Here is a 21,161-nt window from a genome sequence, read left to right on the forward strand (position 1 = left end):
AACCAAAATTGTATTTGAAGATTTGTCCATCTTGGAACTATGGGAAAAAAATTTGACCACGACTCTCTTTTACAAACCACGTTAAGCCAGCCCGTTAAAATGGACGGAGAATCCCACGGTTTTCCAAATCCGAATGAAAAAGTGTCATCGCGTCTATTAAATAGGCAAAGGGCATGGTGTATTTATAGGATATTATTTTATTAATTTATTTGATTATTAAAATTTATAAAAATATTATTTAAATTTTTATATGTTTTAAATTCATTATATTTTATTAAAATATTAACAATATTATGAGATAAATATTTATCTGTTGGTTGAAATATGATAAAATCTAATATTAAAATAGTTTGATGGATTAAGTTTCTGATTACATTATATCGTCAAGCTAAAATCAGTGTTTGAAAATAACGAAAATGCCTATAAATATAATTTTATTATATCTCATTTATCAAATTAAGATTTAACTGAAAAAATTATTATTTTTAACAGAAAAATGAGATTAAAATATATAAATTTATAAATAATTATTTTATATTTTTTATAATTAAAAAATTAAATAAAATAATATGTGGAAAAATAATTTGTGTACTTTTAACCTCTTACAGTGGAAGGATATTTGTGTACTTTTAACCTAGGTGTATATCATCCTCGGCAGGTCGCGTTTACGTTTTCCTTTTCCAGCTACCTTCCATTTCTTCTTCCTATTTATATTATGTATAAAATGCCAGTTCAAATGATTTCATAGATTCAATTTCCAGCGTCCAGAGATCAAGTAAAACAGAAACCAGAGAGATAAAAGAAGATTTTTTGAATATGGGTGTTGATTTAGAGTCTATATCGGAGGCAACTTCAGGTGCTATAGGATCACTGTTAAGCACCACGATTTTGTACCCTCTCGATACCTGCAAAACCAAGTATCAAGCCGAGGTCCAAACCCATGGTCAACGTAAATACAGGTTACCCAATTCTTATTCTTGTTCTCTTTCTCGGTTTTTACTTTTTTTTAAAAAATTATGGATTTATTTTGGTTTTGTTGTGATCCCTGATCATGATCCCGGGGAATTTTGAATTTCGCTTCTTTTTTTGTCGGTGTTTGAATTCATGAGTTAATTTCTTTTTTTAATATGGGTTTTACGTTTTATTATTTGGTATGAATGAATTAGCAGTGGAAGACAATAAGCTTGGAATAGAAGAGCGATTAAAATTTTCTATTCGTAATATGGGTTTGATTTTCTTATTGATTAAAACTAACGCAATCATAGCATAATTAGGAGTTCATGTTAATTGAACTGGATTATAAGATTTAATTTCACTATAACCTTATAGATTGATGAATGTTCCTCGCTGCACTACTAGATTGAGGTTATTCGAACTTGAGCTATGCAAATACTAGATTTTCTTCCTTCTTCATTTGCCGTTCATGTTGCATATTTTCAGTTTTTAATATGGTCGAGGAAAGAAACTATTTTCCCTATTTTACTGTTATGTTCTGCTTGATTTCGATGAATGTTCGTCGCTGCACTACTAGATTGAGGTTATTCGAACTTGAGCTATGGCAATGTTTGAAGTTCTTGGTTGAGTTTGTTAGTTTCTGATATCAATTTCTTATCTTATATAGGAATCTCTCTGATGTATTATGGGAAGCGGTATCAAATCGTCAAGTTTTTTCCTTATACCAGGGCCTAGGAACAAAAAACCTGCAGTCATTCATTGCACAATTCGTCTACTTCTATGGATATAGCTACTTCAAAAGACTGTACCTAGAAAAGAGCGGATTCAAGTCGATTGGAACAAAATCAAACTTGATTCTTGCCGCTGCGGCAGGGGCTTGCACTGCTATTTCACTCAGGTGAGACATCTTTCGGCAAGTCTTAAATGTTTGTTTTGAATATATAATCTACCCATCTATTAGCCAAAAGGAAAGGTCCTATCCATCTATTATCATGTACTACGATATTGCATAATCCACAAGCATGCACAATTTAATTTTGGAGTTCGGCGTTGAATACCGTTTATTGTTTTGTAGCCCCTAGATACAGCCGCATCGAGGATGCAGACAAGTGCCTTTGGTAAATCGAAAGGGCTCTGGAAGACCCTCACAGAAGGCACCTTGAGTGACGCATTTGATGGCCTCGGCATCTCTCTTTTACTGACCTCCAACCCCGCAATTCAGGTTTCTACGCTCTTGCCTCGAACCATGATCTTTAAATATTTCTTGTTATCTTCATTGAAACTAAGGCTAAAAATACGTTAAACTGCAGTATACGGTTTTCGATCAACTGAAACAACGACTACTTAAGCAAAAATCGAAGAAAGCAGACCATGGTTCATCCCCTGTAGTTCTATCTGCCTTCACGGCCTTCTTGTTGGGTGCAATATCAAAGAGTATCGCGACTGTTATAACTTATCCCGCAATCAGGTGCATAGCTACTCTCTCGAATAGTTGCTTTATAGAAGTATACTTGCATTTTTCAACTATATGGAAGTAATGATGTGTATGCCAACTCAATGCAGTTGTAAGGTAATGATTCAAGCTGCAGATCCAGACGACGACGACAAAACTAAAAGAACTCGACCCAAATCCCGCAAAACTATGCTGGGAGTCATTGGTGCTATTTGGAGAAGCGAAGGGATTCTCGGCTTTTCAAGGGATTAGATGCCCAGATCACAAAGACTGTATTGAGCTCGGCTTTGCTTCTGATGATCAAAGAGAAAATCACAGCCACCACTTGGGTTCTTATACTTGCCATCCGGAGGTCTCTATTGCTCACAAAGGGTAGATTAAAAAACGTATGAAATAAGTTATGATCAAATGCAGGAATGCAATGGAAAGATACACACCATAGTTATACATTTGTATAATATACTCTGTTAATGGAGTTGAAAATTATATTATCGGTTTGAATTCAATCCTTTTTCTTCATGTAAATTGTGGAGTTAATCCTTATATTTTAATTTGTCGAAATTTGGTAATCGTATTTATAAAACTTAAATAAATAGTCTATTTTACTCAAATATAATCTAAAAAATTAGTTATAAAACATGATTGGGGATTCAAACAAATTAAATACGATTAAATTAAAGTATATTTCAAAAAATTTAATTAAAGTTTATAAGTTGAAATAAATACGATTAAAAAATAATATATATAATATTTTGATTAAAAATTAAAATAAATTGTTAAATATGTAAAATTTTAATATAATAAAAATTAATTCAAATCAAAAGTAAACAAATAACTTCAATTTTATATGATGTCCTAGATACAATAAAATGCAATGTACCAAAATAATAAATATAATAAAATGTAGGCAAAATATATTTCTGTGCCCCCTTAATTTTACTAGTTTAATCATTTTAGCCCTTACACTTTTATTATATTCTTGTTTACTTGATTTTTTATTTAGTTTTTGTCAAATGTAATCAAACATGAAATCTGAATCAATTTCTTAAAAAAAAGTTCAAGAGCAAAAAGGAACGCAACAAAAGTTTAAGGGCTAAAATGATTAATCATATTAAGTTAAGAATCTAAAAAGGACATTCTACCTAAAATATTGAAATGTAAGTCAAATTTATATTATATTAGGAATCTTGTCTTAAATCCCAGAAATCATTTAACAAAACCTCTGGACTTCAAGACACGAGAGAGAGATCTGCTTGAAAAATAGAAGCAAAATGATGTCTGGAGGTTATACCAGCATTGATAATCAGAAAGTTTCTGGATCTGTTCCTGTAAGTTTTATTTCATAATTTAGCGCATTTCTCTAATTATTCTCAATTTAGGCTTTTAATTCTCATTTTTTTGGAGCTAAAATTAAGCGGATCTCCGTTGCTAATTGTTTTCCAATACTTAATTTCTCAGGCGGTTTCAGATCCCGGTCATGTCGCCGTTAAATTTGCAGGTGAACGATTTTTTTTCAGTTGCCGAATTATGAATCTGAATTTAAATTCTTGTTTTTTGTAGTAGTATTTAGTTGTTTGATTGCTGGAAAAGTGTAGGAAAGGAAGGTATAATCGGAGTTTAAAATGAATGCATAGAATGTATGTTTTAATGTATAATGAAGTTTTAAAGTCAATAGAAGTGTTGTTTAGTGCTTTGAGGTAATTAATTTGTGGACTTGGTTGAGTTTTAATTAATTAATTTACTTAATTTTGTAGATTCGAACCTTGAAACATTTCCTCCATCGGATGCACAGGGGAAAATCTCTGGCGGAACTCAACCTCCTCGTGATGCCGATGGTATTTCCGATTATATTTTATTTAAATTCCTTTGTTTTGTTTTTATTTTCAGTTGATCTAAATTGTGATGGTGCTTATTTTTTTTTAAGATTGGTGCTTATGCTTTGATTTGTTTATCCTGGGGCGTTTTATTTCTAGGTTTCACGATTTTTCAATTTGCATACTAAATCATTTGTGATTTAAAGATTAGGTTTGAGATCCATTCATTAGCCGAGTGGTCCAGGATGCTCACGTTGTCCTATCTTGTATGAGTTCAAATCTCAGAATTTGCCTTGAAAATGTACTACCTCAATCAGAAAAAAAAGATTAGGTTTTAGAAAGTTATTACAGTAAGAAAGATGATCCATGACACTAATGACATGTTTGAAATAGCTGCCATGTATGAAACAAATAGTTGAGCAAAAGTAAATAGATCAAACAAATTAAATGTAATATTAGTAGCTACTATGTAGTTCAAATGAAAATTTTAATTAGCTTTGCACATGAACAATGTTCGGTGTTTTATTGGTGGCAAATGATTGCACTTCTGTTGCGGCAGATACTTTTTCAAAACCTGCTGTTGGATCTCGATCTGATGAAGCACAAGGAGGTGGTTGGTTTCGTACATTTACTGTCGCTGCATACAAGCCATACTTCGATGTTGACACTTCAGATGTTGTAGATAGGCTTAAGGAGTCACTCTTTCCATTTAGAGGAACATTTACAGAGAAAGCGGCTTCCAACCCAGATTTGTGAGTTTTCTCCCCGGAACTCATTTATGTTTAAATGGAGTAATGTGCAAAGCATTGAGTCATTGTTGAACATAGATGTATGGAAAATTATCTAAGCACAAAACTGGAAAGTTTCTTTTATATTGCACATGATTAGAAACATTTCTTTGTGGGTACGTAAAACCCTAAGAGAAGAGAAAACAGAGTTGATCATTAGCAGGTTTTAGCTTCGTGGTTCTATATTATTCTTGGACATGAAATACAAGCATGCCTTAAGAAAAAGATCATTTTGCCTCTCTGTAACTGTAATCTGATAACTTCAACTTTCATCTGATGGAAACGTACATTGTGTCTCTTCTGCGCTCATCTTTGCCTCTTCCTATAAGTAGGATCGTGCATGATTGAAAATTTAAATGTTGTGCAGATATGGACCATTCTGGATATGCACCACTCTTATATTTGTAGCAGCGTCTATTGGAACTTTTGTGACTTATATGGCACACAAGCTCAAGAATAAGGAATGGGATTATGACATAAATCTAGTGACTTGGTCTGCTGGTGTTTTCTATGGCTATGTCACTGTGGTTCCTCTTGCCTTGTATGTTATTCTCAAGTACTTTTCAGCACCATCAGGCCTTGTCCAGCTGTTTTGTCTGTATGGATACTCCCTGTTTGTCTTTATTCCTGCACTGGTAAGTTCTCTGAATGATAAGATGGTTCATTTGGCTCTCTCATTTTAGTTTTTGAATTTCAATAAACTTTCATTGGAATTTTATTTCCAAATTTCCAAGTTGATCCCCATCCTCAACTCCTTTGCTCCCAACGTTTAAAGTTCAAACATTGAAAAAGCTGTGGAAACCACCTGACAATAAAGTACATTGAAACTTTCTTGTAGAAAATTTCGCTGTTAAAGCTAGAATCTGGACTTTTGGAGATTTCTTTAAGGTGAACCTAAACTTGTTGCTGTACTTGATTGCAGTGTCTATCGGTCGTCCCATTGGAAATTTTCAGATGGGTAATTGCGGGTGTAGCTGGGTTCATGTCAGCAACTTTTGTGGCACTTAATCTAAAAGCTCATATTAACTCAGCTGGAGAAAGATGGTTCTTGATCGTCGGTGGCATCTTTCTGTTGCAGTTGGCCCTAGCTGTTGTGCTCAAGCTCTATTTGTTCACTGTTTCCGTGTAAGATTAAACTTCCTTCGATGAAGCAAACTCATTTTAGTTTTAGATGAAAAAAAAGAGAGCATTTTGGTCCATTGGCATTAATTGCTACTTGCTACGATTTTGGGCTTTAACTATTATTCTTCATCAAGAATTACATCTTGTATTCATTCATTTGTATTGTGCTATGTCAGATATAAATACAATCGACTTTTACAGTGTAATTGTTTTTTTCACCATTCTAATACCTTAAACACCTAATAATCTAAGATATTTACTGGTTAATCTAAGGTGATGAGACGTTGTTTATTTAAATAACGTTCATTTATTTAAATTTTAACGATGTGAATAGAAAAAATTAAAATTTTTAATATTGTGAATAAAAAGATTAAATTAAAAGAGTTGCTATCGTTATATTAGTTAATTATGTTCTATAAATTTAAATATTAGTTAATTTAAATATTTAATATCGTTATATTTTAAAGTTAAATAATTTAATCATTCTGAAATTATGTTATTGATCTTTTCCGATATTCGATATAGACACTATCCCGTGTGGTACAACGATCAAAATCATAATTATCATCTAAAATTTATGTTATGGGACTTTTTGTTGTTCCATTGAATATGCCCAATGGGTCTTACATTAAGTTTTTTTTGGACCGACCTAAAACATGTACAATGATCCAAATGATAGAAAATTGGAAATCCAATGTTTCATTTTTCCTCCAGTGCTTCTGGATAGTGCAAAATAGAGGTTAAATAGGTGCAAAATCGATATGTATAGGCAAAATCGAATGGTTAATCGTAATTGAAGTAGTGATTGCATTTATCACTAAAACAGTTGATGCAAAAAACAAGCTGATATTTAGGATGCTTTACGAGACAGAAGACCTCATGTACCATGGCAGAAATTTATCTGGTTTCCCCAACATATCTCTAAATTTAGTTTGATTACTTGGATGATATTGCTTGATAGACTTCCTACAAAATATAGACTCCACCGAATGGGACTCATCACCGACTGCAAATGCATATTCTGCGATGATCCGTGTGAAACAAGGGAACATTTGTTCATCAAATGCCCTGTGGCTGAACAATTATGGAATGTTGTTTTCTCCCACTCTGGTCTTCATTTTACTGTTCACTCTTGGGATGCTCTTATTGCTTGGGCTTGCTCTACTTGGAAGGGGAAATCACTTCTAACTTCCATCATGAAACTCGGCTTTACTGCCCTCATCTATATCCTATGGGACGAACGCAACAAACCGTTGTTTCAAGGCCGATTCAGAAACTCTCAAGATCTCTTTCATGCCATAAAGGATATAGTTCGGTTACAACTGCGAGATAGGAACATAAATAGGAATGACAATGTTAATATTACTCTAGTTGAACATTGGGATATATATTGATTCTGTTTCTTTTTGTTACTGCTGTTCATGTAATTAGAACACTGATGTTTTGTAACATGTTCTGTTCTTGGGTAATAAAACTGATTTATTCAACAACAAAAAACCAAGCTGAGGGTTCACATGATTTACAAAGTTTGATTTTAGGACATCTGAAGTTGCAGGATGAACGTCCCCAGTGGTTACGATGTTGTTTTCATTAGTCCGTGCTTTGGTCCTACGCTCCAGCTATTAGTACCAATATATACTCCGTCACATGATTTTGGATTATTTAATATTGTCCGAGTGAAAGTGTCAAATAATATTATTCATTCGAGTGAAAGTGTTAGATATACATATATATTTACAGATTTTAATTTAAAATTATAAATATCAAATGTCGAATCTAAAATTTGCTAGACATGATGGGGATATGTATATGAAGTAGATGCAGGAGCTACTGTGCAAGGCAATTAATGTAGGAGGTTATATATAGACTTGACCGCTGATTTCGGACTTACGTTTGAAAATTTTACTTCCGTTTTGTCCTTTGTGACAATAATCAATGCTAAGTGGTTATCTTTATGTGCTTCTCCTGCAGATTGGAACCTTCTGAGAACAACTAGGCAATTAAAAATTAAAATTGCCATTTGGGACCACTACAAAGTGAAGCAAGTAGCTTATCTGCTGAATGGTAATCCCTGCGCTGGAGTGACATTATCTCCGCTTGAAGATGATTCTATGCTCTAGCCCATCATCATTGTTATGTTAGATTGTGGCGTCGGGCTACAGTGCACACTGTAACTGGCGTTGCATTGTAGCTGCGCTACAATTTTTTTTCTTTTGATTTTTGTTTTTTTTTATTTGAATGTTGATTTTTTCTTCTTCTAATTTTTGGTTTTTTTCTTATTAGAATGTTGAGGATTTTTTATTCTTCGGATTTTTGGTTTTTTTATTATATGTAGAGATAGTACTGAAGATGAATTACTGTTTCATCTTTAGAGTAGAAATAGAGATATTTAAGAGTAGAGATGAGGGCTGGAGATGGCCTAATTCTCATTTTGATTTTTCTTATTATCATTTATCAAATTATTGTTAAGTTTCTCATCCGACTCGACTCATATTATGAATATTAAACTCGAGAGATTTTACACACAAAAATTGCATGCGTTGATGATACAATCATTGACTTTCCAAAGTAAAGGTGTTTCTGTGAAAGTAGAGTCCAGATTGTGAGTTTGATCTTTAAAAAGAGTCTCGTGACTGAAACAGGCAGGCACGGATTGTTTAGTGTTCATGTTTATAATATAAAATATAGAGATGGTGGATTCACTAAATTCAATGCAAGCCTTTGCTGATTTTGTGCAGCCCATGTGAGTGTGTGTGTGTGACTACAAATAATAATGTATTGGACAAAAGCAACCAGGGAACTTTGTATTTTCTATGTCATTTTCCCCTCTCTACACTTCCCTATCGGAAACAAAGCCCTCTACTTCCATTTAATATTCCTGCTAAGAAACTTGTACTACTTCCGGTAAAAACAAATCTCGGTTAGTTTTTCCGGATAGTATTTCAAGTTCGAATCTCAACACTTACATTTCTTCTTAAACTTTAAGTTAAGATCTTTAGAATGAATAATTAAGATAAGATCTTTAGAATGAATAATTAAGATGAATTCGAAGTTTAATTTTACTTTTTAAAAGTTTAAAACTCGATATATGAAACTCATTTTTTATTGTAAAAATATAGGGTTTTTTTCCGGTACATGAATGAGCCAGATTTTGCAAAACACAAGACAATTATTTGCATATGATTTGGGTGAAAGACAGAGACGTGGTATCAGAAACTTCCAAGCTATTTCTGATGCAAAGACAATGGCAATTCTTAACAAAATAACAAAACAATGGACGAATGAGTATACAAAGCACTTGTTTTATCACGGGGAGAGACAGAGAGAATGGTGAAGAAAGAGCTGTTTTTCTGGCCATTCAGCTACTCTCATTATACTCCATAAATATGTGTATATATATGTCTCTTGAGTTCATACTAATTCGTAATTATATAGATCTTTTTTCACATTCGTGCTTATGTCCTTTCTCTTTCCTCTTTAATACTCGTTTTCCTTTCATCTTTGTTACGTTGCTTTTCTTTTTCTTTTTCATGGAAGATAGCAAAACTACAGCCACTGAACCATCGCCTGCAATGTCAACACCAGGGCTCAGTCCTGCAAAAAACCATAGTTATCATCTCAAGCATCATCATCGTCATCATTTCGATCCTATAACTCGAAACCATCAACATAACACCGGTGGCCTTTCCTTCAACTCCATTGTCATAATCATCCTGTCACTCGTCTCAGTTGTCATCATTTTCGCAATCTTTCTAATTATAGTAATGTTTCGTAGACTTAAATCCGTCGCAAAACACGACACTTGCAACGAAAGTGGTAGCATAAACAACAGTACCAGTAGCAGGTGCACTGCTCTTACTACTATAAACTTCGATTCTAGTCCTGGTATGTGTCCATTCTCAAAATTGGAACATCAGTTTTTTTTTTTTTTTTGTATTATTGTTTATGAAAACCTTGATGTTTGAATCCTTGAAATGGTGCAGAGGTGAAGGCAAGGTGTCTATACGGAGGAAGCGTCCGTACACCTCATAGTAGATACAAAGGGGTCCAAGTTTTCACTTACAAGGAACTCGAACAGGCAACCGGTAACTTCAGCGAGATGAATGCGATCGGGAACGGAGGTTTTGGTGTCGTGTATAGAGGAGTTCTTGCTGATGGAACCATGGCAGCCATTAAGAGGCTTCACAGAGATGGAAAGCAAGGGGAGCGTGCTTTCAGGATGGAGGTGAACTAGTTTGTCCCCCCCACCCACTTTGATTTTCGGGGTCGAGTTCGAGCTTTAGAAATGAAAGTCGATGGAGCTCGTTTAAATTACTGCATTTTATTCTGCAGGTTGATCTACTAAGCCGCTTGAACTGTCCATACTTGGTGGAGCTATTAGGCTACTGTGCTGACCAGCACCATAGGCTTCTAATATATGAATTCATGGGCAACGGCTCTCTTCAACAGCATCTTCATCGTCCCGGCAATCAACATAGATCTTTGGATTGGGGAAATCGGTTAGTCATCGCCCTTGATTGTGCTAGAGCCCTTGAGTTCCTCATGAACATGCTTCCCTGCTGTTATCCACCGTGACCTTAAGTGCAGCAATATATTACTTGACGAAAACCTCAGAGCCAAGGTTTCAGATTTCGGATTGGCCAAAATGGGGTCCGATAAGATCGATGGTCAGATTTCGACTCGCGTGTTGGGAACCACAGGATATCTAGCTCCCGAGTGAGTGTTTCATCAGAGTATCATGCCCATGCATTTCTGCTTCATTATCTCTGAATCTAATGACCGTGAATTTTGACATCGCAGATATGCTTCAAAAGGTAAACTTACCACAAAATCGGATGTCTACAGCTATGGTGTGGTGCTTTTACAGCTTTTAACAGGCCGTGTGCCGATAGACATCAACAGACCTCCTGGAGAACATGTCCTTGTTTCGTGGGTTAGTGTCTGATACGGGTTTTCTGTAATACCTCAATTGTCACGTCCGAATGCGGCATTGAAGATCAAACATTTTGATAATTTCACAGGCACTTCCAAGGTTAACAAACAGAGATAAAGTTGATGAAATGGTTGATCCAGCAATTCAAGGACAGTATTCAAAGAAGGATTTAATTCAGGTAAAGTTTGCTCCTTTGTTATGGTGTTGTGCTTTTCACATATCAATATATATCATCAAATGAACAACGTACTCGCTCCACAGGTGGCAGCCATTGCTGCTATGTGTGTGCAACCGGAAGCTGATTATCGACCTCTAATGATGGATGTTGTGCAGTCATTGATTCCTTTGGTTAAAAATTTCAATTCCACTAATTCCTCCAGATTTCATTGACAAATCTCCATTACCAAGTATTACTACCATTATCACATTGTACACAATGTACAAAACAGCCTAATTGTGTATCCGGTTCAAGCATAAGTGCAACAGTGTTGAATAGAGTATATATCCGACATGGGTATTATTTATTTATTTTTATTTTTTTTGAGAAAAATATGTTTAATGGTTCGTATATCTTTGAATTTGTGTCTGAATGTGTCGAAAAGAAGAGTTGGCAACAAGGGTTTGCTTCCTTGCATAAGTAAATCACTTCAGAGTTCAGATAGTTGCTTCTGCACTAAAACGATGGGCTCATATTCTTGTATAAATTTGTTGTAAAATGATTGATAACTGCAGTATTATTTTCCCTTTTCAGAAATCATAAGTTTGTCTATGAAATTACTAATACTTTTCATCTGTTATCATATGTTTCATTCTGCATTACTTGAGACAACTATCAACATATTAGAGTTACATACTGCTCCAAAGAAAAATACATGCTATAAAATTACACATCGAGGCCACATGAATCTCAAGCCTAGGTAAAAGGTTACCAAATGTTTGATGCCTAATTGGTATAAGCTCAATATATCATATCTGCAAAAGATCAAGTTTCGACCCCTTCCCAAGAATCTTTAGTTTCAGCTTCTGGTACTGCAGCAGCACTGGTTCCACCTCCGTTATTACCTCTCGGATTTATTGTTCATTTTACTAATTTTACCAGCACACTTGGCAAATGCAGTGGTTAGAGCTGATTTAACGTTATTTCAGGTTGTTTTTTCCTACGTTTGCCCGTACCTTCAGTATCCTTGTCTGCTTCTATGACTTCACTTGCAGAGATTGGTTCGGCATCTTTGCAGACAGGAGTTTCCGGAACGGGAGGGTTACTGGAACTATGCGCTTGAATGGTTCATGGAAAGTGTCATGCAAGCGTTTTAACCTTCCGCTCTCCTATTCCAGGACATCGAGCAATCTTCCATAGATGCATCCATGATACTAGACAGAGACTGGAAAAACATGATAATCAGATCAGATAAACCAACAAATAGAACACTGACGATTTAGATGTAAACAGCAGACACAACCCCGAATGTAGAACCAAGAGTGACCACATTGGTCTTGTTAACATGACGAACTGTTGTAAGTGCTGATTTAGCTATTACAAGAAACTAATTTCAGATCAATCGTGCCAAATAAAATTTAATAAAATAGTACAACAAATTTGGATTAGCAGATTAGTCAATAAAAATCATAACGTTCTACGACACACGGTAAGTCGGTAAGTACTTTCTTCAGAACGAAGCTTCAAAAGAAGAGAAAATAATACCCTTGAAATTAGTGTATCCATTTGGTCTTGAATGAGGTCTGCAGGCTTGTTTTCATATACTTATGGTCCAAGTAAAACTAATTTCAGATCAATCGTGCCAAATAAAAATTTAATAAATATAGTACAACAAATTTGGATTTAGCAGATTAGTCAATAAAAATCATAACGTTCTACGACACACGGTAAGTCGGTAAGTACTTTCTTCAGAACGAAGCTTCAAAAGAAGAGAAAATAATACCCTTGAAATTAGTGTATCCATTTGGTCTTGAATGAGGTCTGCAGGCTTGTTTTCATATACTTATGGTCCAAGTAGCGGCTTTTTCTGACTATTACAAATCGGGAAAAAAAACTAGCATAAATAGAGTCTAAAGGGGGGGTCAATAAGCACAACACGGCTTATCTTTTGACATAAAATTCACAAATAAATATGATCTAACTAGGTTAGAACTTAAAATGATTAGAAAAGAATATTATTGCAACAAATGGAAGCAGTCACAGATTGCCATTCAGATTCATAAAGAACGTATAACAATTACTCTTTAATGCGTTGATAAATCTTCACCATACCTCCAACCACATAATAAAGTGCAATCATGAAGCAGCGCTGTTTTAGTAACCTCAAGCAAAGGCTAAACAACATCCTCCTGCAGTAAAGAAGCACTGAACAATGAGCAACAAAGTTCTTTACTTGTTTGCATGAGTTGTGAATGAGAAAAAGTAAATACGGATAAATTCATGTACCACACATAGCCAGAGGGATAAAATGCCATATCTATAATGTCAGAATGCACATAATCATGGTTTGAAATCTCAACTAATAGGAAACCATTAAAAGGGCATGAATATCAACAAAAACAAAGATTTACCAATCAACATGGCATAACACAACGAAGCTTGAAGTTCTTTGTAGTTCCCTGACATGGTAATATAGGTAGTCCGGGTGCTGCAATGATACCGACTGCATCAAATAGTCAACTCAATGAGCTGAATGCATTACAGAAGCACGGATTTTGATAGATCTACCAATGAAAACACTGAATATAAAAGAATAGACCAAGTCCCTTTCATAGAAAACAAGGTTCCCTTTGTCGCTTAAAACCTACAGTTTCTTAAATATACTCAGAACTTGGAAGAACATGTCTTATCTAAAACCCAAACCAACTTTCGTTCGTCAATTTGCTCCTTCTTCTAGTAGGTAGTAATATAGAAATCTTGAGCAAGATACAAAAACTAAGTGCAAGTAAGACTTATCCTATATCTTATGAGGCACGCGATTGAAAATTCAAATAAATAACCCATTTTTTGCTTAATTACACAAACTGCTGAATTGTGCTACTAATCGATATTGTTGTAGTTCTAACCTTAAATAGAGAGCACATGAGTTCTGACGAGCAAATAGTCACAAACAATATCTGCAAAAGCCCATCTCACGTTCCTGATGTGCTTGAGCAAGGGTTACCCTTCTGCATGAGGTGAGAGTACATCTACATTTTAGGCTATTTTTAAAGGTAGAAGAACCTAAGTGCCATTATTTAAGGCTTTCTATTCCTGTCCTGATAGCAAAATTTATTCAAGCTAGGTTCTTCCTCAGGAAGTTCAGGATTACAAGTTTATTAGCAATAGTGTTCAGGAGAATCTTAAAAGTTCACATATTTTAACCTTGATAATGAATTGTAAACTTTATAAAATAACAGGAAGCTCTATCATATTTAAAATGAATCAAAGGAACAACATAATACGAAACAGAGTGAGAATGAATCAAAGGAACGAATGACACATCTACATGACCTCGAACCACACAAGCTAAACTTCTGTAAAAGAAATGTATTACCTAGTCATGTTGAAACAAATAGATGGCTGAAATTAGCTGACAATTTACTCGTTAAAACCGAAGAATTATACTAGTACTGACAACAATATAAAAATCACTTATGCCAAGTTATATAACATCACCTGCCTGTGGCTGACAAGGATAGCATTGCGACTGGGAGACGAATTCGATAATGATGAAGCAACCAGCAGCAGCACGGGAAGCTGAGGTAGAGACAGCTGAAGAAGAAGGCACATCGGCTTCACCTGTTGGCCTAAAATAAACCAAAAGTTGCAAAGACAAATTACAAGCTACTTCAGTCGACAGAACAGAATCTTATGAATCTAGTTTCTTATCATACCAAACTCAACAAGCTAACCAAGAGTGGGAACATGAAGAATAGATCAAAAGGGTCCAACTAAACTTAAGAAACTAAAAAATTACCAATAAAACATTCAATTCTAAAAACGAAAACTAAAAAGATTTAGTCGGTGGACCAAATAAAAAGGGAGGAAATGAAACTTGACCAAAAGGGTTCAACCAAATCAAAGAGAAAAAGATACCCACAAAAGATACAGCCAAATTTAATAGAAAGAACAACACTTTAAGGTAAAATTGAACTGAATTATGAAGATTGACAGCCTCACCTTGGGGTAGAAACAGTGGAGCTGGGGGCAGGAGGAGGAGGAGAGTAGAACTCAGAGGATTTAATGAAATTGAACGCTTGAGAAAAAGATTGAGAGGGAGTGAAAAGAGATGGCGGGGTTGACTTAATCTGTGAGCTTTCAACAACTTCTTTATATGATGGAATTCCTATTACAATTTGTGTTTTCTTTCTTTCTTGTTTTGGGGTTTGTTCCGTTTGATTTTTTCATCATTCTCCATCTTCCTACTCGTTATCCTGCTTAATTTTCGATTCAATGAAGGAGTGAAAACCATAGGTTCAGGTTTTCGTTTTGAAGCCCGCTTATCGACTTTGTTTCTACTTTCTAGGCCCGAAATTAAGGCTCATCAACCGATACAAACCTTGGGTCATTTTGATGGACGTGAGTCTCGATACTAAAAATTAGGTATGGAAATTTATAAAATATAAAATGAACTTTTGTGAAAATATACTAATTATTCGATTTTAGTGAAATGGGGGTGGAAGTAGGGTGTTCATTTTTTAATTTTAATCTAATTAATTCGGTTAATTTGATTAGTCACTTAATTAATTCAGTTGAAAAACGTTAATATTTTTTTTAAAATTTGGTTAACAATTAATTCAGTTTCAAATCTCTTAGTTAATCGAATTAACCAAAATTAAATTTTAAATTTATATATATTACATATAATATATAGGCCGGCCCAAATCTTTTAAAACTCAATTAATAATTAAGATCTAATAACTTTCAAACCTAAATCAATATTATTAATTGAAGAAAACTCAAACTAAATGGTTGTTTTTTATTTTATAATTAGATATAGTCCAAATTAATTGTAAACTATATTTTTTAAAAAGTATTCATATTATATAAATTAGAAATTTAAAAAAAATTCGGTTAATTCGAAAATGATCGAATTAACCAAAATTTATTAGATTCATTAATAATTTCAAATAAATTTCAGTTCGATTAAAGGTTAAAGAAAATCGATTAATTCGAAATAGTTAATTTGGTTCGATCGATAACCGAATTAATCGTTTGAATAACTAAATATAAGTGTGTTTGAGGAAATAAGTACTTACTTTAAATTCTAAATTTCTTATATTAATGTTGATTAATTTATAGTATGTACTCTAAAGTTTTATTTGTACTCTCTATATGAAAATATTTTATTATTAATAATATATATTCACTCTTAAAAGTAATTTAGATTTACGAGTTCTTCGATCCACGTAATTTTACCTTCCAAAAGTATAATTCTATTCCATATAAACCATCACTCATCAAACATGTTTTTTTTTATGATCGAATCGAAAAGATTTAGATATTGAGATTCGAAGTTTAAACTAGTCGATGTCACCTTTACGCGAACTAAATGAACTACAAGTAAACAGATAACTAGCTATTGTGCAAAACAACAATCTACTAGCTGAAAGCTGAAAGAACATCATTTAACACAGACCTGAGATCGATGTTCATTCTGCAACTACGATGAACATAAGCTTATTAACTTAATGAAGGGGCTAACCTTTTTTCATGATGAAAAGTATAGTATCATATTTTTAAGGTTGTTATTTATTATATTCATTACCATTTGTTTAATTATCTTCTATGTTTTTGTTTGAATGATTAGATTTATGTAAATGAGTGTGGAATAATTAAATTAGAAATAGAATTCTGATATATAATAAATGCATGATCTATCATTAATTGAACAGATTGACATGATGAGAAAAAAACATCTAGTAATTCTAAATTAATTCGTTGGATTAGACAAAGCAAAGTCGATTTGATACGAGCTTAGTTTTTATTCAATGGAATAGCCCATAGAAGCCTGAATTTCTTCCAAGGTGCGGCCTTTTGTCTCCGGTACCAACTTAAAGATGACGCAATAGCAGCAGCACAGAAGGTGGCAAACACCAAAAAGTGCCTGAAAAAAAAGTCAAGACAGTGTACATAAAACATTTTTAATTTTAATTTTTTATATATTGAAAAATCATATTCTTATTTCGAATACATTTTTTTCAAAAATAAAGAATTGAAAAAAAATATCCAAAAATTTAATTACCGTGGGACGTCCAGCTCATGAGAGCTGAAAGTGTAGGAAACAACCCAAGTACCACCCCAGCTGACCAGTGACCAGGCTGCCAGCCATGCCTTGATGTGGAGAGGGAATATCTGCACCACAATCTCAACTTAGGTTAATTAATATTCGAATTCGGAATAATCGATGAACGAGTAATATTTTTTACCTCAGACATTACAAATCCATGGAATTCCACCCAATCCAAGACAATAGGAACCCATATATATCTGCAAAGTTGACACCATTAAATAATATGTAAGCAAGTTGAGTACAAACAAATGGAGTATGAATAGTTTAAGGGTTTTGTCAGTTACCATGATGCCAATTATGTGAACGTTGGACCCCAATCAGAAGCCAATTGCTGTTCTGGTAAAGAAAATACATTGCGTCAAGAGGTGAACTCCTCAAACAAATATATTATAATTTGTTTCGAAATTTGAACAAAATCGAGTATAAATATTTATATCCAACTGACGAATCCGAATAACAATTTTTTAAAATTTTAATAAGATATAAAGAGTATTTAAAAATTTTGGAAATGGATATGTAATAACTAGTGCTTTGGGTACCATTAAAAGAGGTCTTCTTCCAACTCGATCGATTATGACAGCACCAAGTGAAAGAACAATTATCTGCGAGCATGCATAGAGAACTTCCAACATTTGGAGGAACTCCTGAATGAGAGACAGAAAGAAATGTTATGTAAACAAAAAGTAAATGTGATCTCCGGATCCGGACGTGTCTCTCACGTTATCGCAAGTATTCGAATTTGACCCCCAATCTCTTTGCATGTTTAATAAATAAGATTACCTGCAGATGTAAAAATTTGGTTTGCATAATAACTACTCCATTGTAACCAGAGAACTGTTGGAACACCATGTCCAACTCCAATCTGTATGCCATTCAATGAGAGGAAATGCATTATGGATTGAATTTCATAAATAACGATCGTAACATCACGCTGAAAATCGATACTTACGATCACTAAACGTAAGTTTGTTTTTCGAAACAAATCCAACAGTGGCCTTTGGAAGACGATGAAGAGTTGCCAAAGAATCCTATGGAAAAAAGTAACTCAAAATGGGTCCCAAAGTAAGGATGAGAAGATATAATACGATGAATTGTGAAATAAGTACTTGAATTTCTGCAGCTTCTCTTGAAACATCAGCACTGTCTCCACGAAGCTTGTGAAGTTGAGCAATGAAATCATCTTGGCAGCCAACCATTGCCTGTATAGCACAGAACGTGTAAAATTTTAAAAGTTGTACTCTACGTTGCTCGGACTCTTTATTCCGACGCTCATGTAAAATTCTCGATTCAAACATTTGCATACCGGTACCGGTATGTCAAATATGTATCCGTATCCAGTACTTACACCGAGTGAGTATATAGGTATAGCTTTTACAGTAGAAACTAATCTTACCAGCCATCTAGGGGACTCTGGGATGAATAAAGCCCTAAAATCATAACTGCACATGGAATCATCCCTGCAACCAAGAATCAACTTAAATTAAACCATATGAAACAATGGAATTTCTCGTCTACTTAAAGGACTAAAGTATTGTTTCTAATTTGAAAATTTTCTTTCCATGAACACAATGCACTAAACTAACTTACCAGTTAAAGCCACTGTTCTCCAAGAAACAAATGCTCCTACTGTATATGCCACCAGCAGACCAGAGGCGATGGCAACCTGGCAAAATATCGATTTCGTAAAGCTATGTTAATTAGGTCGAAGGTGCGAATGTGCCTCATACAAGTGACGACTTGAATACTTCCGAGAAAAAGAAGAATCCGATACCTGATGTACAGTTAATAAAGCCCCTCTAAGGTTTGTTGGTGTTATCTCAGCAATGAAACCGGCACCTACGAAACCAGGGAGTTCAAGAGGGATAAATATGTACACACGCACAATAACATAATCTCAATTAGATTATCAAAAGTTAAAAGATAATACCACATAGGAGTTAACACCAATGCCATATCCTGTTAAAATCTTCCGAAATCTAGAGCTACAGGTCCCTGGAAAAAGGAAAGAATTCATTCATTCAGCTACTTATCGAGGTGAGATTTGCTAAAGAAATCAATCGAGAATTTTGAACATAAAAACAGACCAAAGATAGATAGATTATGAGCCATCCTGCAATGGAGATGATTGATGACATCTTCATAGTCTGCAATCACATGAGATAGCAAGTTTAACCAAAGAATTCGGAGTATGTCTCAATCACGGACACATTCATATTTTTAAAGTTTTTCATATATTTGAAGGATCTTTAAAGGTCATATCTTCGTGTGAAAATAAGCAAAGCAAAGCAAAGTATTGATACCCCTTTTCTGCCAAGCATATCAGCGGCACGCCCACAAGAGATTGAACCAACCATTGCACCAATAGTTAGTATGGATCCAAATACTGAAAACTGCAAAAGGACAAAATATTCAAAATTTTAGTGCATATATCTATATATGAAACTCATTTTCGAGTTCGAGTAACATTCCAAAGTGATGGAGATGTTCATGTACCTGTTGAGAGGACATGCCAAGTTCCTCCATTATAGCTTGCTGTGTAGGTGAAGAGTATCCTATCTGAAAACCCCGAAAAAGGTTCAATTTATTGACAAACAATAACCCGATAAGCCTGTTGATTCATGAGACCAAGGTAAACCTACACTTGAGCCAAACTCAAAAGATCCCATGACTGCAACAAATGTGCTGACAAGAACCATGAACAAACTGCCATTATCGTCCGAGTTTCGTCGCCTTTCATCTTTTTGAATAAATGGCTGAAACAAGCTGTCACTTGATCCTTTCTCTATATCCTGAGAGTCGGCCATGTTCACTTTCCTAGTGAAACTTCACCCTCGAGCCCTTAACCTGAAAAACAAAGAAACCATGTACGGAATATGGCTATATTCAGTTTTCCCTAGTCCAAAAACATGCCGGACATAGATATCGGCACCGGAGAGAAACGAAAGAGTTTAAGCAACACAGAATTGAAACTGCTCTCACTTGCAATTTTTTCTCTGCAGCTGCTTCCTACAGGCTCGTGGTCTCCCAGATGAAGAAACAAAAGGAGATTTTATGATCCTGTTTCTGCAAAGAATTTTTTACAGAAATTGCACTTACAAGGAGAGCCCATACGCTTTAGCGTTTACATGCTTTACTATCTATGCCATGCATTTATATAGTTTTCAAAAAAAGGATGTAAGATGATAAAACCAGATGACTAGGATACTGTAAAAAAAATCCTGCTTAAAATATCTAGTCAGCTTAAAATATCAATAAGACTTGTATTTATATCATATTCGTATAAATTTTTGATTAATTGAAATTGGTCATAAGTTTTGTCCTTAAATGGCTGCCAGCAATGATTTGTTCATAACAGACCATTTTGCTCAATGATTTTGGACCCACAACGACACTAGAAGTGTCGAGGTGAGGCTAGCATTGACAATGGCTTCTTGTTTATTTTTTGCCCACTGATTTAATGCCACCTTCACTTGTTATCTTTTCAAAACCAAACCAAATCATCTCATCTATCTAACATACTCTAGAAAAAACAAACAACAAAAATTAATAATAATATAAATACACGACTTTATTCAGTAATCACATTAAAGCAAACATAATATTTTTCTTAATACTTGTTTTATGTGTGATTAAAGAATTAAAAGTAAAGAAAGAAGAACTAACCTATAGATCAAGCGAGGTTGAAGGCAGACGATGTAGGTCAAGCTCTGCCTCGTTAATCAAGGATTAACGGAATTTTAAACCGACAATAAATATAGACTTTTATATAAAGTAATATATGTTTAAACAAACTCTAGGATGCATGGGAATATAACTCATACGATA

The 21,161-nt window shown here is 34.3% G+C and overlaps 2 protein-coding genes and 3 pseudogenes across 2 annotated transcripts; 4 read left to right on the forward strand and 1 right to left on the reverse strand.

The window, feature by feature from the left end:
• Window positions 1–649: 649 nt before the first annotated feature.
• LOC120117739 lies at window positions 650–2,867 on the forward strand (annotated as a pseudogene).
• Window positions 2,868–3,612: 745 nt separating this feature from the next.
• Window positions 3,613–6,346, forward strand: LOC120117858 (protein YIPF1 homolog). The gene is made up of 6 exons (XM_039138049.1): window positions 3,613–3,735; window positions 3,866–3,905; window positions 4,162–4,242; window positions 4,781–4,973; window positions 5,377–5,644; window positions 5,932–6,346. The coding sequence occupies exons 1-6, from the start codon at window positions 3,679–3,681 to the stop codon at window positions 6,136–6,138; spliced, it is 846 nt and encodes a 281-aa protein (XP_038993980.1). The 5' UTR covers window positions 3,613–3,678; the 3' UTR covers window positions 6,139–6,346.
• A 774-nt stretch (window positions 6,347–7,120) lies between these two features.
• LOC120117834 lies at window positions 7,121–7,525 on the forward strand. Its single transcript, XM_039138030.1, has one exon. The coding sequence runs from the start codon at window positions 7,121–7,123 to the stop codon at window positions 7,523–7,525; it is 405 nt and encodes a 134-aa protein (XP_038993961.1).
• Window positions 7,526–9,553: 2,028 nt separating this feature from the next.
• LOC120117870 lies at window positions 9,554–11,593 on the forward strand (annotated as a pseudogene).
• Window positions 11,594–12,046: 453 nt separating this feature from the next.
• On the reverse strand, window positions 12,047–20,174 carry LOC120117835 (annotated as a pseudogene).
• Between the last annotated feature and the right edge of the window lie 987 nt (window positions 20,175–21,161).

Source organism: Hibiscus syriacus, unplaced genomic scaffold, assembly GCF_006381635.1.
Source record: "Hibiscus syriacus cultivar Baekdansim isolate YM2019G1 unplaced genomic scaffold, ASM638163v2 tig00110321_pilon, whole genome shotgun sequence".
Classification (NCBI taxonomy): Eukaryota; Viridiplantae; Streptophyta; class Magnoliopsida; order Malvales; family Malvaceae; genus Hibiscus; species Hibiscus syriacus.

Coding starts and splice junctions, on each gene's coding strand:
- LOC120117834 (XM_039138030.1), top strand. CDS start 7,121: ATGGGACTCATCACCGACTGCAAATGCATATTCTGCGATGATCCGTGT.
- LOC120117858 (XM_039138049.1), top strand. CDS start 3,679: ATGATGTCTGGAGGTTATACCAGCATTGATAATCAGAAAGTTTCTGGA. Junction 3,736..3,865: donor AAGTTTCTGGATCTGTTCCT/GTAAGTTTTATT, acceptor TTAATTTCTCAG/GCGGTTTCAGATCCCGGTCA. Junction 5,645..5,931: donor TTGTCTTTATTCCTGCACTG/GTAAGTTCTCTG, acceptor ACTTGATTGCAG/TGTCTATCGGTCGTCCCATT.